This window comes from Rhopilema esculentum, chromosome 14 (genome assembly GCF_057945365.1).
Source record: "Rhopilema esculentum isolate cy_ngs chromosome 14, ASM5794536v1, whole genome shotgun sequence".
NCBI classification, from domain to species: domain Eukaryota; kingdom Metazoa; phylum Cnidaria; class Scyphozoa; order Rhizostomeae; family Rhizostomatidae; genus Rhopilema; species Rhopilema esculentum.
The window spans coordinates 2672469-2695500 of NC_142828.1; the positions used below are offsets into that span (position 1 = coordinate 2672469).

General features: G+C 35.1%; 1 protein-coding gene across 2 annotated transcripts; it reads right to left on the reverse strand.

Annotated features, from left to right (window-relative positions):
• Positions 1-1721: 1721 nt before the first annotated feature.
• LOC135696292 (eukaryotic translation initiation factor 2-alpha kinase 3) lies at positions 1722-23032 on the reverse strand. 2 transcript variants are annotated; one of them, XM_089112417.1, is made up of 22 exons: positions 22775-23032; positions 20845-20971; positions 19959-20039; positions 19414-19530; positions 19132-19265; positions 18173-18477; positions 17568-17801; positions 16569-16713; positions 16071-16174; positions 15662-15741; positions 14699-14754; positions 13819-13941; positions 12805-12951; positions 11807-11889; positions 10835-11263; positions 10229-10383; positions 9997-10053; positions 8770-8860; positions 7969-8042; positions 6538-6639; positions 5329-5391; positions 1722-4543 (listed from the first exon to the last, which is right to left on the reverse strand). In XM_089112417.1, exons 1-22 carry the CDS (start codon positions 22936-22938, stop codon positions 4424-4426), a joined length of 2991 nt encoding a protein of 996 aa, XP_088968543.1. In that variant the 5' UTR covers positions 22939-23032; the 3' UTR covers positions 1722-4423. The 2 variants fall into 2 exon arrangements, with proteins under 2 accessions (XP_088968543.1, XP_065071715.2); XM_065215643.2 differs by having other exon boundaries at positions 15662-15745; positions 16075-16174; positions 22775-23031.

Consider the following 23032-nt stretch of genomic DNA (forward strand, 5'->3'; position numbering starts at 1 on the left):
TTATTATAATAAAAATAATTGTGTAATTATTATACCTTTAAGTTCCAACAAAACCCGCTATGCGGCTCTCAAGCCCAGCGCACACAAATGACAATTGTATTTAAAATACGCACAGACTGTTTGAAATACACAGCATGCAAATCTGGCGCCAAATTCGACAGCCAAGATGGCTGCTCCTCTCTCAGAAGAGAAGTTTGTTTGCTGAATACATAATTTTAAGAAAAAATCAGCATCGCACATTTCGGGGTTTGAAAATAGCCATCTTGTGCGATTATATTTTGTGTTCTGTGCTTCTGGCACGCGAACGAGAGAGGTTTTTTAAATTTAAAATTTAAATTACGATGAAATATTTGCTTTTGGCACACGCAAACGAGCAAGTTTTTCACAAATTCAAAATCTTTAAGCTTGAAACTGGGGCTTGGGCTTTAGACCAAGATTGAGCAAATTAGCCACGGACAGACCAACCTCAGGCTCACGATATGTTCTCCTACATCAGCACCAGAAAGTGATCAAATCCCTCTATGTTGGGACCTCTCGCCTCTAAAGCTTACGGGTGCCATGAGTAAAAAAGGCACACAAACAAGGTTGCGCTTTTGACTTCGTAGGGATCATTGAATTCTCAAATAATATAAAAAGTAACATGTCTTGGAAAATTAGTTAAAAGTTCATTCTACAATGGATAAACTAAATACCACCACACCATGTTTAAAGTCACTTACAATTACTGGAAGTTCTTGCTTTAATGGTAATTTTGACTTTTGCTATGAAAAAGAAGTTAAACTAAAACCAACATGTATGCTCTCTAGTCTCAAGCAACACGGCGAGGCCCTTACGTGGACGCTGCGATATGGAATCAACGTTAGGCTGGAGAAGCTCGACCCAGTCTTTTTTTGCGATCAATTTACACACAAAAATCACTATGATTCAAAGAAGCTTTTGAAGGAGCATTGGCCTAAAATATATATCCTTCTTTAGAAAAGAGCAACTTTTGAAGTAAAGGGTTCTGCATTTTTAGCGGCCAGTGCAGACGCTTCCTACTGCTTGGTAAAAATGACTACATGCACAAAATGACTACATGCACACTGAATGTTTACAATCGTTGGATATAAAATAACTCTTTTGATTGAGCTGGTGATAGCTTCAGATAATCAGTGGTTTTTGATTGATCAATAAATAAATACAGGTATCGGCATCGTACAGGCTAAGAGTAGCGTACAGGCAGGTACCGTACAGGCTAAAAGTAGCTCTTAGAAGAACTAAGATCGCTATTTAAGCCAGTTAATTTGAAACTTGAGATTTATCACATGGAAAAGAATCATAAATATAACAAGAAAAAAACAAGTGGAACATTTTCACCATTAAAATTTTATTATAACAGATTGTCACAAGCATTGACTATAACAGATTGTCACAAGCATTCGATAAAGAATGAGAGAAGTGACTTTCTCGACACACGAATTTGCGGTAACTTATAAAGTTAAGTCACAATTGATATCAGGCCATTAATCTGAATGTGGTTTACTATTCATAATAAAGACACTAAAAACAATTATAATCAAAGGAGGCACCTGTATTTTCCGAACCTCAAACTGTCAGGACCAAACCTCACAGTATCATCTGCAGCAATCACTGACCGCCAAAGAAGAAGCCGCATTTTTGGGCCTGTTTATAGGAGTAAGATTCTGCTTGCCTCGGCCCCGATGAATCTCACTCGGTCCCGATTTTTTTTTTTTTTTTTTTTTTTTATTTTATAATATTTATACAGGTTAAAGGTTCATACATATGTTTTTCAACCTGACCTGTTTAAAAGAATAAAATAAGAGCTAATAACTATGTTAAAATACTAGTAACAAAAGAAATTTACCAATCAAACCTAATTTACAATATCTAATAATACTAAGGCTATAAAAAGTGAACGTAAAGATGAAATAAAAATTGTCCCCGACTATAGTTGTTCTTTGAAGGTTTTCAGGGAGGGGGCCAATTTGGTAGCCCTTTCTAGATTATTCCACAGTTTTGGACCGCGATAAGAAAAAGCCTTTTGGCCATTTATTGTTCTTAGCAGCGGTATCTTAAGATCAGTTTCTGATGAACGCAGAAACCGTTCTCTATCATCCGAACATTTTTCGAATAATTTTCTCAAATAGTCTGGTGCAAGCATATTTAGAGATTTGTAAGTTAGCGTGGCTGTCTCCTTTCTTACAAGATTTCTGATGGTTAACCAGCCAAGATTCTGAATTATCGGAGCAGCAGATGCATCGATGAATCGCCTCCAGTATCAATAAAGGATAGAGATAATCGCTTTTTCCAAGGAATATTCCCGATCATCACCTTTTCCTGTTACGAGGTTTCATTCTCAATTCCTTACCCAAACTGCTTCAGCTTGATTTTTTCCAGGGTGTTCTTTCATATGCAAACTTTGTTATTGTACGATTCTCCACAAAATTCGTTACAGTTTTTGCGATCATGTCTCGCTGCAATATATTCGCTTGAAAACATCTAAAAATCTTCAGTATATTATCTACTTACGGACAATTTCATCATCTTCTCTTTCCCCTGATCTGCAGTGAGAGATCCATTAACTCTGATAAATTGAGGGTCTTCTCTACTATTTTCACGTCATGTTTACTGTAAATAGGTGTTTCTTTACTGTGGTTCGTATGCTACTACCTACTCTTTGAATCCTCCTAAATACTTGAGCAAATCTCCACAGAAAACCTCCATTAGGCCAGGAAACCTTCAGGAAAATAAAGAAAAGTTCTTCAACATCAGGTTACCAATTTCGACATCAAAAATTTAATCTCTCTCCAGGCTCAATTTAACTTTGTATTAACTGCGTCTCTTTGAGCAGACGAAAATTCGGGGGCAAAATTTCTATCATATTCTGAAACTCCACCCAAAAGACAAGTATGGTGCAGGATGGACATTAGAAGTATTGATCTTTCAACGATACAACACTGCCAGGAAGGAAATTGAAAACAAAGTTTCAAAATACAGTTTGTGCACATGTATTAAAACACATGTATCAACCAAAGGGCATTCTTTCATTTTTGACTTAGAAGTTATTTAGGGAATAGGTATCCAAGGCCCACGCTGAATCGTTTCCAAAATTAAAAGTGTTTATCAAATTTATTTCACATCAACGAGAGAACAGATGCTTTTTCAACCATTTTTCCCAAACATTTTAAGCGTTCCTGTTTCCTAAAGTCTCCATTTCTTTGTTCTTCAACTTTTTTTGCGTTGACACAATGGAAGAATGGTTACAAACGTGTGCCTATTCGTATGTAAAAAAGAAATTGTCATTCAGCATTTAATGAAATGCTCCTCCACAGTTATGGGAACTTTTACGTAAATTTTCTGCTAATTACCAATTGAATTCAAAGAAAAATTTCTGAGATATGTACACAAAATCAGCACAAACATACCTTTAAACTCGTGGCGTGGCAACCAAAACCATTCGGATTTAAGACGCAGCCATGCCTAGCTGCAAAGTTGTAATCAGCCGTTTTTATAATGACGTCATTCTGTCCATTGCGCGCATTGCATTCTGGGACATGTAGTTGCAAAGAAGAAAGTATACATGTGGATGTAAATTTTATAAATGCGTATTATATGATTGTAAATTGCAGGTAAACTGCAAGGGAATGTAGATTACTGGTTTGTATACTCATGAGTGAGTATGCCACGAATGGAGTTGGCATGATATCTTGATATCTTCAAATTGTGTCATACCAAAGGCTTAGTTTGTGTGGAGAATGGAGACGAACTTAACTGATCCAGTAAAAAAGCCACAAAGGGCAGTTACTTCGGTAAGATGTTTATGAACTTTCTATGTGAATGAGTGATGGTTCGTGAACTTCCAAACTTAGTGACGGAAACCTCCAAACTACTTTTAAAAAAAATTTTGCCAAAAAAGATGGACCATGACTTTATCAAATGCCATTCTCAACATTCCAAATAGGTCTTTATTGACAAATTTGTCTCTGTTTCCTTAAAAAACAGGTAGAAATGTGTTTTTATTTATATTCAAAAGAAGTAACGCAAATGTGGCAACACAGCTTTAAATAATTAGGCCCTTTTCATCTCCACCAGAAGACAGGTATTTTAAAGACAATGTAAGAACTTTAGTAAAATGGCAACCACTAGTTGAAAACACAAGAATATCATGGTCTCTTTAAGTCATTTGTTAAAATTTTGTATCATATACAGCTAAGCATATGTCTTTGTATCATAAACAAATTTCATTTAATTGGGCTATCTTAGAAATGGTGACAGTAATAAGAAAGACTTGTTTTAAACAAAGACGTGCAGTGCTGTGCTATTTGCGTGAGGTCATTTTCCGTTGTCTCGGGACCCTCGTTGAATAGTTCCATTCGTAATACTTTAGAAAAAAACACACCGAGCTTTATGACAAATGGCGATGTTAGTCTGCCGAAAAATCAGTGTCAATACAAATGTTTTTAAACAATTCACTCCTTCTAAAATCGGTTGCCTCTGGGCGCCCATCAGGATCTTCAGATAAGAGCCATCGCAATATTTTTGCCTGAAAGAGAATAATTCAACTTAAGAAACTTCATCTTTTAAAATGATATAAATTCTACCAATATTTTCTACAAAATAATCACAACAAAATTGTTTATGCTTGGCCAATTTGCATCGCCTATTAAAAAATATTCAAGTTAACAATTCGATATGAATGGTGCATTTTTTTCATGTTTTAACCAAAGCCCCCCGAAACAAGATAAGGTTTTAAAACTGTCTAGTTGATAACCCATGCATGCACCTGAATCTCCCAGGGGGAGGGGGGGTCAGCAACGGCAAATTAAGCATTTATAGAATACAGAGATGTTATAAGAATACCTCTGACTTCGCTCTAGGCATTGGCCTCGCTCTAGCTAAAGAATCCTAACCTATGCTCAAGTAACACGATTTATTATACTTCGAATAACTCTGGCCTATCTAAGAAAAGCACTTTGATTTTGCAAGTGTAAACACGACATTGGACTGCTTTTCACTCAGTTTTGGGTACATGTGAAGGACTACTGACTGCCTCAATGTCGTGAACTCAAAATCCAATACAGCGTCGTATGTAAACTCAAATCCGAAGGGAAAACCAGATGAAAGTGAATGAAAGCAAAAGTCATGACACTCAAGCCTTCAATTATCTCCAATCATTCTGTAGCGAAGAATTACCTCTTTTTATGCTGTAAAATCCAAATAATACGCTAAAATTGACAAAGAAATATAAGACGATGAAATCGCTAAAAATAGATGATTCACTATAATAAGATAGACAAACAAGAATCAACCAATTAAAAAATGCATTACTTCTGTTGAATATTTTTCTTCAAATCGATTCGGCAACGTGTGCTGTTTTACTTCGAATAAACTCTGAAGACAAGAGAACAAAAAGGTTAAAGAACAGAAATAATGACGTTTTGCACATTCAAAATGTTTTTTCAGACAATATAAGCAAATTTTTCTTTGCAAGTCCTAGACGCGCTCCAATAAGTGCAAATAAAACACTATGTTTCGAAACAACTTGCAAACTGTTTTTTTCCTGCTAGAAGAAAGTTTATACTACCTTATCCATTTAATTATTCTGCCAGCTTAAATAAACATGAATTGTTTATTGAACTCGAATAGAAAAAATCAATAGAACAATTTTACCGACAAACTAAGGGATTTGTAGACAAACTGAAGATTTACCGACGAATTCATGAAGTACCTCCCTAAAGCCACCCCCTACTAGTTTCGCCCCTGACGCCAGTAGCTGGGCATTCATACATAACTACCTCTCCTATAAATAACAGCTTTTTATCACTTCCCTCAAGTGCTTATCAACTCCGCAGTTTTTTTATCATCCGCATAAACATATCATCATCCGCATAAACTTTGATGCTATGGAAATTTCTTATTTTTTAACTGATTTCATGTCGTTTCTAATGCAGACAACTTGCTTTTCGGGTATTGATTGTTCCTCTTACCAAACACATTTTATTTTCAAACAATTTATTGACGGTACTGTAAACAATACGAGGATTCACTTATTTTTTGACATGCTGGAAAAAGTTCTTGCTGTCTGTCCTCGTATTCTTTACAGTGGAAAGAGAGCTCTTCCAACAATTTGAAAAGATTTCGCTCCTGCCAACTGAAAGAGTTCTGAAAATACGTCGTGCATCGTACGTCCGAGTGTGATTCTGGCGACAAAGGACTCACAACATAAAGACTGGAGAATGGAATATAGCAAAATGTTCCTTCTAGCATACAAAACAAAGTTACCCAAAGTCGAAAATCTGCTATTGTATAAGGTAACCAATGACTTCATCAAATTCAGTGACTTGCAATAAAACAGTTACTGGACTACGAGTTTTCATAGGACTGCGTATAATAAATCCGCGGGTGTTGTCTGACAATGTTTAAAAGAAAGCTTTTGACTATTGTAAAAATCTTCAATTCAAGTAAGGCACTATTATAAATTGAAAGACATGTTTTCTCTTAAAGAATGCTCTTACTATACAGAATACAAGTACTTACTTTTATTCTCTCCATCTGGGTGGAAAATGGCACCAGCAATTCAAACAATATCAGACCAAGTGCATATATATCGACTTTATGGTTGTAGGAATCGCCTTTAATCTGAGGAATCGCAAGAAAATGAGTGAGAATATGAAAGTATAGTTCTGTAGTATTCAGTTTATTGTCAGATAGAGAAGAGTATCATAGTAATTAAGTTGAGTGAAGAATGGAAATGCACCATTTTAATCACAGCCTTTTTACGCATTTACATAAAAAGAGTATGATATATTACAAACTAGGAACAAGCAGCGACGATAATTCTATACAGTTATGCCAATTGTACCTTGATGTATCAGAACTATTCAACATTCTATAAAGAAAACCACAAGATTGCCGGTATGCAATGGCTAAACCACCCTAATTTTCAAGCGAATTATGTTAGGGAAAGTTCCGAAGAATCGATAGCAAAGTCCAAAACGGGGGAAGGAAGGAAACGCTAAGAGGGGCGGTTCATTTGTTGCACTAAGTTTTAAAGAGGACAGGTTACAAGAGTCCGGAAAGAAAAAAGTGGACAAAGCGTCAAAAGTCCATAGGCTTTGGAAAGGAAAGAAAAGTTTCAAGGCTGTGTTCGTGAATTTGGCAAAGAGATTCGCAAAGAGTTTCTGGTGTTAGAGACAGGTCTTGGGGGAGGGGGGAGGGGGGGGTCAAGGATAACGTGCGAGGATGGCACAGTTGTTAGAGGCGCTGACTACAACATCCCTGGCATGATTCGAGTCCCTGGCACGATCAAATTTTCACCCAGAGTGAGGAGAGTCACCAGTACTCTGTAACTCCAGGCGTGGTAATCACGAGGTGTGGTCACATCGAGAAAAAGGACCAGGACACTGCTCGATAAGCATAAGCTTCTCAGTGTCCTAAAAACTACCTTCGGATGCTAGGTAGAAACAAATACAAATCTGTAATCTGCATGACTTATTTCACAAAATAATTTATTTAACTTTCTCTGGAATGATCAGTTTGAGAGAGTGGCTTGCCTCTGAGCAAATAAACAAAGACTAAGAGCAATTACTCAAAACATGAAATAGAAGTTGAAAGAGTTGACTTCCACGTGTCCATGATTATTATCTCGTTAGTTAATTTCCACGGTTCGCTTACGGGTCACTGTAATATGTTGAATTGAATTTCTGACTATATCTTTCACCTGTGCTATTCTAAGCTTGTGCTTGCAAGACTTACAGTTTTGGAATGATAAAGAGAAAGCCCTCTTTGCACTGAGCCATTCTCCATCATAGGTTTTTTCTATGTATGCATACGAGTCTAAGTACTGGTTCACTGAATAGAAGACTTTGTCTCTGACCCCCAAAAACATGTGAGTAAGATTATCTGGTAGAGCCTTTGGTTAATGTTATATAGAGACCATGACATCAAATTGGATAGGAGAAACACTACCTGTTCTGGGCTCATGTAAAGCTGAGTACCGACATTGCCAGTGTGATTTTCATCTATAGCTGGTTGGCCAACACCTACAAATATCAATTTGATTTAAGAACATCTACAATCTATGACAAATTGATGAGACAAAATGAAGTTCTCGCAGATTTCCACTTAAGGTTTCCCATCGAAATTGATACCCCCTTTTCTCCCTAAATCCACATTGTATTTCTATCATTTGTGCTTCAGAAACATGCATTCAGCATTGAATCAGAGGAGCGGAAAAAGATAGTTGTTAAAGGGAAGAGAAACACTACTTTTTTTCGTTTATTGAAAAAAAGCTCATAGTTCAAATCATAGGCTCTGAAAAAGTTTGAGAGTCGGGGAGGGGCCAAGGGAAAAATGAATACTCATAAAAACTTAGCTTCTTTTGCTTTGCAAAAAGATTTCTATTTTTCTATAAAAAGTGGGCGGACTACGGCCCCCTGCGCCACCCTTTAAATGTTTTGTCGACCAAGACTGCAACTAAAGGGGTTCGGTAATATATTGCTAGATTTTGTGCGGTTTTGAAATCCTACCAGACAATATTTTCTATAGGATAAAAGAAACACGCAAAGAAACCAACAAGTAAACGAAATATCTGACTGGATTAACAAATTTGCCTTTACTTATTTAGGCATAAACTCGTTAAGTGATTGTTGATATGCATTTTACTGATTAGTGATAGACAAGAAGGCCATCAGGCGGACGAAACACCATCGAATCTCTTCAATTCACATTGCAAGGCTTTGAGATTATTCAAACAAAATACCGTTTTACCTTTGCCTTCTGACGGTCTTGTTATGGCTGTAACGAGCCCAAAATCCCCAATTTTAATTGATCCGTCTTTTGCGAAGAAAATGTTTGATGGCTAAAATAAAAGAATATGACTTTAACAACAAATATTGATAAGAATAATTTTTACTAATTATACTAGTACAAATACAGAAATACTAAATTATAACTTGAATAGATCCGATCCTGCAGACCATGCGCTAGACAGCCCTTGAGTAGACGACTGTGGTTTCAAATTCTAGCTTCTCATTTAGAAACCTGCCTCGTATCCGCTAAAGAGCAATCTAGTACTTAATGAAAACATTTTGGAGGCTGAAGGCAACGAGAAGAAAGAGTGGCCTAGACTTACTCCATGAGCCTCATTTTCGCTATTGCCTCATCATTTTAAGGACACTACAACAGAGACTCAAATCAGCAAAGCAAAAAACCTTTCAGAGAATTATAAAGGGTAAATAAACACTTTTCAACAAAATCAAAAAGCAACAAAACTGAATTTGATTTGCAGGACTGGTATGGTATTTGCAGTGCATCACAAGCCCACATACCAGTGAAGTTCTTAAGAATTTTTCTAGATATTCTAGATAACTCTTTCCAGATCCAGTACTGCCCCCGTTTGACATTTTCTAATGATTAAAATATCTTCTTCAAATCTCTGCAAGACGAGTTGATGAAATAAAAACAGCTTTTCTTGTGACATATATGCCATCTATTATAAAAGCCTCTAAAAGCCTCGCATTTTGTCCTAGTTTTTATTTATTTTCGATAGCATGTAGGCGAAGATAGCCTTCATCCAATATGTAGGCGGGTTGTTGGCAGGGGCGGACACTTGATCAAATATTAGGGGGGCAAGCCTATTGTCTTAATAAGATGACGTCACATTTCCCATTGTTTTAGAAGAAAAGACCATTGTCCTTTAAAGTATTGGGGGGGTGGTCGCCCCCCCTCGCCCCCCCAAGTGTCCGCCACTGGTTGTTGGATATGGAAAATATATTTTGAAAATTTCATTAATTTCATAAATCCCTTCAAACTGATACACCCACTCGGTGAACTGCCTTTTCAACTATTGCCTCATCGAACAACCTGCCTCGTCAAACTACCCGCCTCGTACAACTGCCTTGTCAAAATTTCTCGTCGATTTTTCCTTGCCCTAACCACGTGCTATCAATCGGATAAATTTAAGCAAACCAAACAACAACAGTCGAGGTAACTCACCTTCAGATCTCTATGCATCATCCCTTGTCTATGGCAGTACTCAACAGCACGTAATATCTGTAAGGAAAATAAAAAAGAACAGAAATGAAACAACATGCTAGAATAATCAAAGAGCAAACCTGTGATACTGAATAAAAAATGACAAACTTATTTCAGGGCAACATTCAATTTCTTATAGAAACAAATCAGAAAAAATTATTTATTAAGCAAAACATTTGTTAAATACACTTACTTGCTCGAAGATCCCCATTATATATTTGCGCTGCCTTTCTGTGATATGCTCATTCAGCCAATCTTTCAAAGTACTGCTCATACATAGCTGCATTTGTATATACAGATATAGCGGAGGAGCCCTGATACATTCCTCTGACTTACAACAACAACGTCCTAAAACAAAGAAGTTTTCTTTAAGCAATCGAGGAATTTTATCATCGAATCTGGCATAATGTTTCAAAACTTTTTAAACTTTCTAGAAATACGACATGGCAATGAGAATATCAATGTATAGAAGGTATCACACCCAAATCCCTGTGGAAGGTTTTTTAAGCTGGAGGAAATTTTCAAGAGGAAGGCTGATCAATTTTCTGAACTCGGAAGGGGAGTAGGGGGGCTAAATAAGCCTTGTTTTGGACGGGGATGTGCTATTTGGGTTCAAAATTTCTTTAAATTGTACCCATAATTCTGCACATATTTCAAAAACTAGTACCAATAATTTCAGAATTTTTAGACAAAAGGTAACCCTAAATAATGGCAAGTCTCCGTTCCTCAGACCTATTAAGATCCATCCCCCCCCCGCTCACTTTTAAAAATACAAGATTCGATTAGAGAATAAACCTACCCACAAGCTTCGTCGATAATCTAGATTTCAGCAGTTTTCCTTTAGAGCTGCCAACATTAGCTACTGACTGTGTGCCTTTGTCGGATTTACTCCGAGAAAAATCCAATCCCGTCGAAGAATCGTCATTGAATTCTATAGATATATCTTCTACTTCCTTTTCTTCTTCACTTGAATCAACAAATCCGTTGTCTGTATGATTTTCATTTTTAAATTCAATGTTAAAAGAATCATCCTGAGATGTTTCCTCGTGAAACACATCGTTATTTTTCAACAAATCGACCTTTAATAGTTCTTCATCATCAATGCCGAATGAGTCATTAAAAGACCTCCTCCCAAAAGGGTCATCCCCAATGCTTTTAGATGACGTCATCGAGTTTGATGACTTGGTACTTTTGTTTCTTCTTCTTTTCAACGTTAATCCACTATCCTCTGAAAAATGAAACATACACTGTTTCAACATCACGTGCACTACAAACTTGCGTCAAAAACAAAACATCAAGCACCCCATTTTGTAGGACTGACGTACATAGAGAGTTTACTGTTATATATTTTCCTACGCTCTGAGAAGACAGGTAATATTTCTAGCCTTAAAACACAGTGTTTATCTCACTCATCATCATCAATAAGTCAATTTTTCCTACGCTTCCTGGAACACTGTTCTGCTTTCAATCTGCGTTAACTTTCTTATAATTTTGGAAAAAACTTATTTTTACATTGAAAAGCTAACACATAAGATACATTGATTGATTGATCGAGTGAAAATACCAAATTATAATTGGCAAATAGACATTCTAACAATTGGCGCTTTGTTCTGTATCAGTGAATGGTTGTGCTTTTTCGAGTTTCAAACTCAATTAGAAAACTGAAGATAATAGAAACGATCATTATCATTCAAATGAAGACATATCATTCCAAGCAGAAGACCCATTTTGCAAACATCGGGATGAGTTAAAATTCAAACGTTTTATGTACCTTCATCGAATGTATCTTCTTCGTCAGTTTGAATATGTATGTACCATTCTTTCGAAAGACCAATGACCGGCGCTCCTGGGATACTTTTAAAAGAAAGGACTGATTCTTGAGACAATCAACAGATACTTAAGTGGCTTAAGCCATTTGTCAATCAAAAATGGCCAATCAACAAGCTTAATACAACGGACGCGATTGCTGATTGGTCAATAAATGATTGGCATATGGCCAAAGCATCTGTCGATTGCCTTTAAAGTAATCATCATAGGAACCATTTTTAAAATATTCTGCAAAGGGGGAATAAAGTATTTAATTCTGCAAAAGTCTCTTGAAACAAAAGCCATCTTGATTAGTTAGGACAACACTCAAAGTATTAATTGAATATCATAGGTGTAGTCCGTTCATCAAAAGGTTAAGATTGGAACAAAGAGCAAAGTTGAATGAAGAACTACAAACTACATCAAATTTATAATCAGGTAACGGCCATAAAATTTCATCAAATTTATAATCAGGTAAAGGCCATAAATTAGGGTTCAATCCAATTTATTATCTAGGGTTCAATCCTTGCAATAGAGTTCTCAATTTTTTAGATGTTAAAAAACCAAGAGAAAAGAAAAATAAGTCATTGATTCTCATCCTAGTTTTACTGTGCATAAACCTGATCGTTTTCCTGTTTTTTTATGGCCAATTCAGAATTGTACATTGCGTGGTTAAAAGTCGAGAATGTTTGTTATCCCAAAAGATTTCACGACCTGAGACGTGTCTACACTCCGATAACCAGAAGTGATTGTGATTGGTTTAAATCATTACGCGTTTTTGACTGGTTGCTTCCTTATTGACAGGTTTCTTTTGACCATATTAGCAACAATATGATGTCTTTTAAAAGCAACAATGTAATGCCAAACAAAAAACGAATAGATAGTCTTTGTAACAGTAGAACTATTACGGTTGTAGGCATTTAGCAATATCAATAGCAAAAGTGCCATTCAGAAGTAACTTACTTTGACATGAGGTGATTTCTGTCTATAGTTTCCTGCCAACCTGTGGGAGGCGACTCCCACCAAGAGTAAAAGAAGCGAACAATCCCAGGGTAGTCGAGCTGGGCCAATGCTTTTACTTCTCTAGTAACCTTTTCTTTTGCTTCATTGCTTGAAGGTAAACAGAAACAACAAATTTGAAGCATACATTTCGAATGCTGGTTTTAACTTTTTAAAACTTTGTTTAGAAAATTGTTTAGAATCACAATAAGAAACAATCTGCTGATTGGATTTTCTTAGTGCTGTAGCTAAGTTAATTGATAAGTGAATATCCGCAAAATGGATTGCGATTGGAACAACAGAAATTGAGACAGTCATGCTCTTCAAATCCTAATGGTTGCATGCAGTCAGATCTTTAAACGGTCAAATTTCCAGTGTAGAGAGATATCATCTTAATACAACTTTAAAATATCTTTATATCTGAATTTGCTGATAGATATTTTATTAAGAAATGTTAACATTAAGAGAAAAATTGTAAAAAGGTGGTGCAATCACAATGCGACGAGAATAAAAAAGCTTTTAAAGGCATTAGCAATATAAAGCAGGGATTACAAAGTTAAATTTCGACTGAATTTTGTCGATTTTGACCAATTTCAAAGCAAGAAAGGTTGTGCAAAAAACTCGAATATCTATGATTTAGGAGATCTCAATTTTCTTTTGCTGGAGCCTGAAGATGTGCTGGTTTTCACAGCCCAGAGAACAAAGCGAACGTACGGAGCCAGCCCATGAGGAGGGCCAATGAAAACAAAGGACGTTTACATACAAAGCCAAACCTTGCCTTGTTCTCTGAGAAAGCTGAGCAAATCAATTGGCAGATCACTTCTCTGGACTCTGTTAGCTTTGACGGTTTCAAAGAAAGGGGTATGTTAAGTCAATCTTCCTAAACTAGCAGTCTCACACTGCTCCCTTTGGTGAATACAAAAAGGTACATTTAAGATTGATTCAAGGTATCTGCTTGATCTTTAAATGGGTAATTACCAATTAGGCAGATAGATTCTCTTTACTGCATATTCACAGTCATCGATTTTGTTCCTTGCTTTGAAAACCACCCCAAAGCCTCCTTTTCCAATGCACTCAATATGGTCGAAATCAACAAGATATCTGCAAAGAATAGAATTGAGTAAAACGATGTGATGCAACACCAAAATCGGTATATGAAATAAACAGTTGCATTGGATATGTTTACGATATTACCATCAAACGGACAATAATTGATTAAAGAGATAATCAATTTCTCCTTTTCCAATGAGGAAAAGTTTACAATATTAACATCAAAATTTATATCTACAATATTCACAAAGAAAATGATACATTTTCGGGAAGATTTTACAAAACCGGTCTAAATAGAGATCAAAATAGCTCTTTCTATAGAGTAATCTCGAAATTCTTCTCTTAATTGATAGTAACTTATCATTTATCTTGTCCCATATCTTCATAATCCGTCCTCCCTCCCTTTTGTCTGCTAATCTTGAATGAATAAATTCTCTGAAACACCTGATAGCCGTAGAAGGCGTGAAACTCGGAATTCAAACTTACAACCACGATCTTCCACACATAAAAGAGTAAAATTGTTTATAAATGATATAAATGCTATTTATGATCATATCTAGGTGCCCTCATGTCTTCTCCCATCATCAGTGAAAAAAGTTACAAAATTTATTAATCATGATAATTAAAGTATATGAGAAAAACGATGACAAACAGAACAGAAGCTCTTATCTTATAACCATGGATAATAGTTTCTAAAATTAAAAGAATCTTATGCAAACACTAGCAGCTTTTCGACACTGAAGGTTTAAGAAAACTTTACAACTCGAGCATTCATAATAAAAAAGTCCAAATAACTTTACTGTTTTACCTTGAGGAAAAGTCATTTATAGAAGCAATGGTTTGGATGACATTCTCTAGGCTTTCCTACGGAAAGAATAATGGAAATTTTATGATCACTAAAATTGGACAGCCTATTAAATGCATAGGAACTAACAGCTAACAACTTTTTGGCGGTTCAGAACTCTAAAATGGCTTTTTAAAAAGCAAAAATTCTGAAACATACTTAAAGGTTTCGCCGGACGCTCTTCAGGGTAAAAGATTCTTCTCATAATACTTGATTATAAAAACTAAAGTATGTTTCAAATGTCCCATTCTTTCAAACCATTTCCATGTTCCTTTTTAATTTTCATGTTCAAGTTTATAATCATATGTAGCGTATATATACGGCGTTTATGAATAGTTATGGATCAAGCGTTCGCATATTATATGAGCCCTTACTTGTAGCTTCTAATCTTGGAACAAGTGTTAACGGTCCTTTCTGCTTATTAATTATGGGAAAAACCCAACCCCCAATTAAATTTTAAGTCTATTTTTTCATCAATTATCGGGCTCGAAAGCTCACATAACACCAACAAATACCGAATATTTACAGCATGAGACTTCAACAACATCAATGGATTTGGCAAACTTTCCATTTTTTCATTCAGCTTATTTGCAACCAGTGGCGGTACCACCCCCCCCCCCCCGAAAATACTTTTCGAGGACAATGGTCTTTTGTTCTAAAGCAATGGGGAAATGTGACGTCATCTTATTAAAACAATAGGCTTGTCCCCCCAATATTTGACCAAGTGTCCGCCCCTCTTTGCAACCAAGTAACACATTATTGGAAAAATAGTATTATTATCTGATGTTCTTGTCTTGAATTCTAAAGCCAGCAATGTATGTGCATCGGAACTGCTTGTAAATCAAGGTTACCATTAACACCCAATCAGCAAAAGTTGTAGACAGCAAAAACTAGATTCAAAATTTTTGAAACAAAACACGATTTTACCTGGGGTGGATCAGTCGAAGTTGAAACGGATGCTGTTATCGATCTAACCCTCTTGATTTCACTTTCCTTTGGCAAGTCGTCTTCCTGTTTACAAGGTATAGAAGATAAGACTGGATGGGAAGCAAAAATTGCATAATTTCAATAAAACGAGTTATATACAGACAACGTTTTTTCTATGAATGTTTTAAACTTCAAGAAAAGACTCAGAGTAAAAACCAATTACAAACAATTTATAGTAACTGAGAATGAATAAAAAATTACTCAAAATACAATTAAATGTATGTAATATTTTGAACATTTCAAACTACAAAGAGGATCATAAATAAAGTACTAAAGGAATGCATCAGAGAATTTGAGGATGGATTCAAAGAGTTAAAAAAAGACATGCACACAGAAAGCAAGAAGTTACTTGCCTGTGTTTCTTCTAACATCTTGTATCTCCTTCTGATAAATTTGAAGATTGTGTATTGTAAAAATATGGAAATTAATACGGCAAGCAATAAGATCTCTCTCCTGAAACAAAAATAGTAAAAAAGTAAAATGAAGCATTTGACATTTTTTGACACACTTAAAGAACTTTTCCACCCAAAAATTGTAACTTTTTATAGAAAGAAAAGATACTGCATATTGCTTGCAAGAGAATAGATCTGCTCTCATTTAAAAATCTCACGCCGAAAAAAGCGTTTAACTAAAACGACACTTTTACGCCATAGTGTTAGCTTGTCTTGAATTGCTTTTTTACTCCAAAATGATCACGCAATTCGATGGCCTTAAAGTAACTCTTTAAAACAACAATTGCATATTCATACGAAAATTGAAGTTGGGGATAACTTGAATGAATACCACGGTAATCAATCAGCAAAGTTTGCCGATAATTAAAATATGAGCTTTAAAAAATATGGCATACCATCTTTCAAACAGAGAGACTGGTACAAAGTCGTAAGTATATGGATCTTCTATCACACTTTTGTTTGTTTTTTCTGGTTGCTCTTTCTTTTCCAACTTCTTAAGGGCTGTGATTCTTTTTAATGCAATCATGCAGAAGCCATTATCTAAAAATTAAAATAACAAATTCACAATGTTTAGAACTATAACAACAGAGCACAATTTTAGTGAAAAGTTGATGACAACTTCCAGTCCTTTTAACATTAACAGGGCTACAATATTTTTCCGCCCATATCCGTATAGTATTGATTATTTGATCAAAGGCATTTATTCAAGCTATGGAGGACAGGATATAAAGAAGATCAACATTTATTCATATCAAAAGCAATAACCTAGTCAAGCTGTGAAAGTTCTGGAAATTTTTGCAAAGATTGTTATGTGTCTCATAGGCAGAGTTGTACAAGTCTTCTTTGTAACAACTGGCAATTTAAAGATGTTTCCTTGAAACATTAGAACATCAAACCACATGTAACTATCAGGAAACCACTATCAAACACAGGCTACCACTAGTAACCACTATCAAACACTGTCAACCACTGGCCAACCCTTACCAAACACTGGTGTCAAATTTAAGTATCAGGATAGTATTAGTAAGTATCATATCAAGAGAGATACAAAGATAATGCCCTATATTAACAAAGAGCCTGTTTGATGTTAAGGGGTATTAATGCTATTTATCATACATATTCCACATGGTGTATTAAACTAAAATGTGATCAAATTTTTGGTGGTACAGAACTTGAAACAGCTTTTAAAAAAGCAAAAAAAAAGCAAGCAAACAGGTGTTTGCTTTTTTAAAGCCATTATGAACTAAAAATATTGATGTGAAACTTAAATCAATGAACATCAAAGCTAAAAATTACCCCTTAAAGATAATTGACAAAGAAAATGAATCAAAAGTTATGATTGGCTATTAAAAACAAAGCCAAGAAGCAGAACAAACAATATCTGATTGGCTTACCGAAAGGGTAGTCAAGCTGGTTCCAAACTGTTAAGCCATTCTTGTTCATGAGAGAGGGTGTTCTAGATGGTGAACTTCCAATGTATGGTCGCCAAGTGCCAAGATAAGGTTGTCCAAACAATGACACTTCATTTGAATTTGAAGCTCCTTCGTGATCTAATGAAGGATCTTTTGGTAGCCTTTGGGGCATATTGAACTGCAATGACTGTGCATACATTTGACCTTCGTATACGCCTAATGTGGAAAAAATCTGTAAGAAAATTGGCTTTCAGCGGTGAAAAATCAATATTCTTGATGCCAGAAAATGGCAAGACCCTGTAGTTTAATAGACTGCGTCAATATACTGATAAAAAGGCCTATAAAGAAAAAGGGTATATGGACAGAAAAAAACCAGCAATTTAAACACAAATTTAGAACAAAAACAGTTCTAGATATGCCAATGTTGATGTTAATCTTTCAGTATATTTGGTGCTCAATATTTTCGAATACTTTCCTTGTGTGTGATAGAATGCAATGAAGGATCCTAATTGAAACAAATATTTCAACACGCAAAGAGCTTTGATAATTTACATCATAATACAAATAACTATTCGAAAAATACACACCAAGGTACAGAATTGGTTCCCTTGATATTTCATTATCCATCATGTCTTTCAATAACCCATATCTTAATATATCCACTGGTTTAATGACTTTATTATCAAGCTTCCAGACGTCTGCTATTGGCGAGTCAAATCTGAAACTCCACTCAACATCAGTCTCACTGTTTTGTCTAAATGCCTCCAAAAGTCCTTTTGCTACATTGAATTTCATTTTTAAATTTGAATTTTCTGAATATTTCTCACAGCTTTGCTGGTGGCCAGGCGAGTCTAGATAACTGACATCAAAATTCCCAACTGAAAAATTCCACCTGAAATGTTTGCATAGGCTTAGCACTTGTGATTAACAAAGAAGTAAGCTTTCAAACATCCTAAACATTTGTTTCTAAATTATGAAATAGTCAAGGAATAAATGTTCAGAAAAACAGCATATCAATCAGTGACAAAACGGATGCACCTGGGACCCTAAAGAAAAGCACTGAGACAGGTCTCTTATTTTACAGACTTTTAGGGTACAAAATCAGGCTCATGTTGCTATAAGAAGAATTACCACTGTTATTGGTTTCTTTTCAATCATAATCATATTCAAATAACATGACTTAGTTTCAAATTAATTTGTCATTGAAAATTACTGTATTGTCAGTCTGTCAAATGAGCAGAGTTGTAAGCACATGATCAACAGTTGCCTAATGATAGTACTTGGCACGAAACTTTGAGTTGCAGCCTAGATTTTTGCACCAAGGATATCTTATCACTGAAATGCTTATTTTTAACATGCTGCATTTATTTTTTTGAACTGAAACTCATGAACTTATTTGCTGTTGTCCACATATTTAAGTTTCTACTCATCTGTGCTGTCAAACTAATGTTATAAAAAATCATATCACTAGTACAAAAAATGTTTAATGATATGGTTTACAAAACACAGCATACACAATTCTTTAGAAAAGAAACTTCTCTAATACCTTTCCTCACCAGTCTTCAAATCAACAGCCCGAACTACTTTCTGAGTTCTTCTAATAACAAAAATATCTCTTTCTGACAAATGCCATCTATTAGCAACAGGTTTGCAGCCATTTATATTGCACTCATAAAGTACCTAGAAAAGAATGGATGAAATATAGCATACAACAAATCCATATGAATATGAAGTTGGTATTTCCCTGGCATGGCACTGGAATGTGGTTGTAGTTTATTTTAAAGAAACAGAAGTATTAAAAACTCTATACAATAAAAACTGCACATACATTTCCTGTCTCTGCATCAATACCAAAACTTTTGATATCTTTTCCACCCACTATATCGGTTCCATCAGGCAACTTCTGGAATTTTCCAAGCAATATATCTGCTGAGAATGGAACAGCCTGCCAAAAAAGTCATCAAAAATTATTGTTTTTGCTATTGGTTCAAAAGATAGCTCTTGCTGTGTGTTGTGTGATAAAAAAAATTTTAGATTCGAAATTTAAATTACTAATTAGGTAATGCAGCTAAAAATTGACTTTTTCCAGAAAAACAAAGACAAATCAATTAGGTGACACTGCTGCTTCACATAGACTTCACATAGACAGACCAAGTGATGCAAATATAGCAGTGTGACCAATCAAAAGTCTTCTTCTTGAATTCAAATTCAATTTTTAAAACTGCAAGCACATACAACACAATATTTAAAAGCAAATAGCAAATTCATGATCAGCACTTCAGCAGGTTTAATTCCTACATTATTTATCAAAAAGGGATCATTGAAATTTTGGCTGGAGAGGGCCTTTTAAAACATTCTATTTTAGGACCTTACCTCTATTTTATCCTTTTCGATCTGGAAAATCCCACCACTCAATGAAGGCACATACCTAAGCTTCATACGGTCTTCTTCGTGCTAAAAATGGTTTATATTTGATTATGATAGCAGCTTTACACAAAAATTGCTATGAATACTAGAATGAGATTGGGGGACAAGTTGAACTCTAGAACAAGCCATATTTTGATTATTTTAATTAAATAAAAACATGGGCTTGAGAAAAGTGTTTAGCATTTGACTGCTTGGTTGATAGGGCATTTATAGCAGCAAGTACATTTTAGGCATGGTCTTCAACGGTCTAAAGTTTTTAGGCTAAGAAAAATTTTTGCATTTCAAGCAGACAATGTTAATCTGTCCTTACATACATTAATGAGTATGTGGAGGCAGTGCAACTAGGCAGAAATTCCAAAATTTTGATAAATGTCTTTTCTCTTTTCTACTTACATCAGAAAACCTTCTATAATGTTTAGATACTTGCAGCCTATCTCTGAAAATCAGGATCTTATAGATGCCAGGGCAACTTACATAACGTATATTTTTGCAGTACATTTCTTGTCCCAATATGCAGTCAAATGCTTGTGCAATTGCAAGCAACAAGTTGTGCTCAAACACAATATCTTCTATGTCAAATATTACAAGATAGAATGATAACCATACCAAACCCTCCCTCTGTTTTCTAAAACCATCCTTATTTTATGTACATTAAGATGAATCAACTTTTTAAAAGAAATATAACCTAATTCCTTGCAATGTAGAAGTAATAGTATCAGAAAGTATCAGAAAACATAAAATGTGAACATAAAAAGAAAAAATGACAGGAACAAAAAAGGATTCAGTTGGTCTTATCTAATCTTAACTTATCTTGAGAGAAAAAAACAGTTACCTTGACAGAACTAAGGCTTGAGGAGAGCAACGGCCCTGATGACTCCTTTAGACTCCAAATTATTTTGCCAGAATTTGAGTCTAGTGCTACAAACCTCCCATCAAGAGTGCTCACCAATGTCAAAGACCTTAAAAAAAGATAAAAAATGATCCATAAAGTAATGAAATATGCCTAAACAAGCTAGAGTCTTTTCATGTGCAATGGACAACCTTCTATCACACCTGGCTTGGTGTTTTTCCAAACTGTGACTCAGTTTTTTTATAATGAAATGAGCCTTGGTACCACAAAATTTGAAGGTTGTCCATTGCATAATTCTGTTGTATATGAATTTATGTACCAGTGTAATTCTGGCTACGTAGGATGCACTACCCAAAGATTGGAGGATAAAATAAAACAACATGTTCCGTCTAGTATAAGAAACAAAACTCATCCCCAAAGAGAACAGCCACATCGGTCTTGCTGATCTAAAAGTATAACTAAACCTGAGATTCTGCTATCAGGCAGCATTTATTGGAAAACCCAGATTATGCAAAAATCTATAATGGCAACATCTTTTGGATTATTGGTAAAGCCTGATCGTTGTTCCATTTAGCAGTTTTGGAATCTATCTACATAAGCACAAAAAACCGCTATTGTGTAGACAAATAGAGTTTGTTTTCACCTTTCAAGTGGCACTGATTGGTCAACCTTTATAGTCATGTGCTCGCATTTCTGATTGGCCTATTTCAATCTACAAATGGGTATATATATTTCCTAGCGTAGAGTTTTCAATCTTTGTTTTGAAGTTGTAAACTCTAAAGAGTGTTAGACGAAAAGCTTAAGTTTACTCAAAATTGTCTTTCAAACTGAAATTATTTCCTATCAAAATTTTGAAACACTATACAAATGCTGTTTGACACCCATGGAATTTAAAAAAAACAACAACAAAATTGTTCCTTTGATCTTTTTTGAGTATTACTATACATCCAATACATATCAATTCTCAGATTCTGGTTCTCCCTTGTCATCAACAAAAAAGATTTCAAGCTCATCTTCACTTTCTTCTCTTTCGCCTTCTACATCAACTAATTTTGAGTTATCTATGGTCTGAACTGATGCTTCTACTGGCTCTTCATAATTTCACTAAAGTATTTATTTCTAAAGTTCCAGCAGTTTCAATCTGGATTTTCCTCAATTTTCAAGTCATAATCAATCATAATTTCTAATCCTCTTGTTGCAATTGGCAATCTAAAATATTATGAGCTGTAAAGGATTCCAATTAATTATTGGTTAAAAATAAAATAAAAAAGACATTCTCTAAATAAGAGTTTATGACATTCTTGCTTTCTCTTCGGTTCCATTTATTGGGCTGACGTCAAAATATTTGATTTTTGCAACTTTTACAATTGCGTCCAAAACATTTTATGTTGTGAAGTTGCAATAAGTTACAGGGAGTGTTTCACTTCTTTACACACAGAAATTTTTTCTCTTCACTTAAAATTTTCAAGTTCAAATTGTCATGCCGGTCATACGCCAATAGACAATAGAAAGACAATATCTCCATAAAATACATTGATTCCATGCTGAAAACCTTCCCACTGAACATCAATCCACCGAAATTTTTGGCACTGGATTTTTGGTCCTTAATGTATGCTAACATAAAGTTTATATACCCAATGCAAACTTGTTAATTTGGCCGTATAAAAAGACAATGCAATGCTTACTCCAGCGACACACAGTCGTGCTTTCTGTGCCAACAAGAAAAGCCCAAGGGGCACAGAAAAGGCGTACCCTGTCACATATCAAACGTGATCGAATTTCATTTAACCAAGCTAAAGAATCTAGTTGTTGACATTAAATTTTATTCAAATTAGATATTGATGCATTCTAAGTATTTTATGATTATTGGAAGATTCGGTTATTCAAAATCTGGAGCAAAAAGTGAACTTACTCTCGATTATTCCGATAGCAATGACTAACTTGAGTTTGTGGGATTTCTTCTGTAGTTGCGTCCTCGTCGTCAGTATGAGGATTAACATAATCAATGCCAATATTGATGAATAATAAAATAAGGACTACCTTAAGAACAGAACGAAGCATTTTTTGCCATATCATAAAAGCAATAACGTTGATGGGCAGGTAAGATGTTTCCAGAATGTGCGGTCAAAATTGTTGTTTAGGCCATTTCGATGATGTAAGCATATCTCTT